At 41.0% G+C, this 1816-nt stretch overlaps 1 protein-coding gene across 1 annotated transcript; it reads right to left on the bottom strand.

Moving 5' to 3' along the window:
* Positions 1-358: 358 nt before the first annotated feature.
* On the bottom strand, positions 359-1610 carry LOC131681780 (uncharacterized). Its single transcript, XM_058962811.1, has 2 exons — positions 1482-1610; positions 359-1421 (listed from the first exon to the last, which is right to left on the bottom strand). Exons 1-2 carry the CDS (start codon positions 1502-1504, stop codon positions 368-370), a joined length of 1077 nt encoding a protein of 358 aa, XP_058818794.1. The 5' UTR covers positions 1505-1610; the 3' UTR covers positions 359-367.
* Positions 1611-1816: the final 206 nt, after the last annotated feature.

Below are 1816 nucleotides of genomic sequence, written 5' to 3'. Positions count from 1 at the left end.
TAAATAATAAATAATAAATAATAAATAATAAATAATAAATAATAAATAATAAATAATAAATCCTGCAATGCACATCCTCATAATATCTAAATAATATTTGTCAAAATAACGGCGCCCTCCAAAATAATCTCCTCTCGTTAACGGCACACTTTCTATCACCGTATGAGAAAAGAGAGTGTTTTATTAGAGTGGATGTGCAAAAATTTATCTTGGTAAGTGTTCTAGGGCACTGTTCACCAACTCTTCGTCGTTAAGGTCGCATCGAATTGGCGCACATTTCCCACAGGCACACAAAAAAGGATTCTTCAATTCTGTGATTTAGAGAAAAAGTTTTTTTTATAAAACTTCTACCATCTTATTTGCATACTTAAAACGGATCATTGGCCCGCGCTGGGCCCGCCACAAGATCAAACTGTTCCATCAGCGTGCTCAAATTGGCCCTCAGTTGATCGATTTCTGTGCGCTGGTTGTTGATGATTTTCACCTGCTGATAAATTCGTTCTTTCAGCTGTCTAATCTCTTGCTGCTGACGGGAATCATCGCTAACAAATTCGTTGTCATGCTCGCCTCCGGTTACAGATCGTGTCACCACCGTGGGAGTACCGATGCAAATTCGCTTATCGACGTTGTAGATGATTTTTCGCTGCTGAACTAACTCCAACAGCTGCCGGTACGTGTCACAATCTAATGAATTGAGCTCGATGTCTAGAATTTGAAGTGCGCGAAACCGTTGTGCGATGATTCGAACGTCGAGGCTGGTTAGTAAATTGTCGCGAAGAGAAAAATTGCCTAAACGGGGAAACTGCCATCGACTGAGCGAGGTTTGGTTGAACAGAAAGTTACTGGATAGATCCAGGTGGTAAAGGTACGGTAGGTGTATATCCATTGTTGCGACAATAGTTTTGATTCGGTTCCCACAGAGCAGCAGCTGTTTGAGATGAGGCATTTCAGCAAAGGTGTCGAATGACACCTGCTCGATTAGATTGTCGCAGAGGTTCAGTTCAACGAGGTTTCGCAGCTGCTTAAAGTTGGACACGTCCCTGAGCTTGTTTAGATGTATTCTTAAATATTTAATGCTATAGGAAGCTTTCGGATCGATGTCCACGATATATATTCCGTTGTCACGAAAGTACAGCTGCTCGATTGTGTTGGGTAGGGTTAGTCGATTGATCATAGTCCCACGAGCGAAAAGTTTCAGCACTCCAGCTTTGAACAAACTCAAATTCATGAGATGCGAAAAATGTGGAATCGAGCCGTTGAGAAATCCGATTTGCTGCACTTTTGGAAACGTTACCGAGTAAAGGTCCTGATCAGATTTCACCGTAACATTGTGAAGTTGGCACCAAGAAAGAATGTAATTATCACAGTTGTACTGTTTAACCAAAAGTCCCGCCGAGATATGGTAACTGATGAGAAAAATGCTGAAATACAAACGCTTTATTAGTAAGAGTTGGTACAGAATCTTCGAAAATTAAACTTACCCAGCCAACACGAAACACTTCATTGCGCAGACTTCTAAACGTTGATACCCCCCAACAGAACGGTTTACACCTAACTAAAACCTCTCAATACGACTAACTATCGAGGAAACAGAAATCTGCCATTTTTCGTTCTCGTTTCATGTGCTCACCTATATTAACGAGCTTTTAAATTCAATAAATTCATCTAAGCCCGCTAAGGTCACGATGCTGAATCGGAGTTTTTCTCGCGAAAAGCCCTCTCAACGCTGGATAGTTGTCTCTGCATTAGGGTGCCACAAACGAACTTAGTTGGAAAATATTTAACAAGGGTTTTTTTTTGTCTCCGAACGACGTTA

This window comes from Topomyia yanbarensis, chromosome 2, assembly GCF_030247195.1.
Source record: "Topomyia yanbarensis strain Yona2022 chromosome 2, ASM3024719v1, whole genome shotgun sequence".
In the NCBI taxonomy this organism is placed as follows: domain Eukaryota; kingdom Metazoa; phylum Arthropoda; class Insecta; order Diptera; family Culicidae; genus Topomyia; species Topomyia yanbarensis.
The sequence above is the reverse complement of the archived record's forward strand: the minus strand, read 5'-3'. Positions and strand labels throughout refer to the sequence as shown.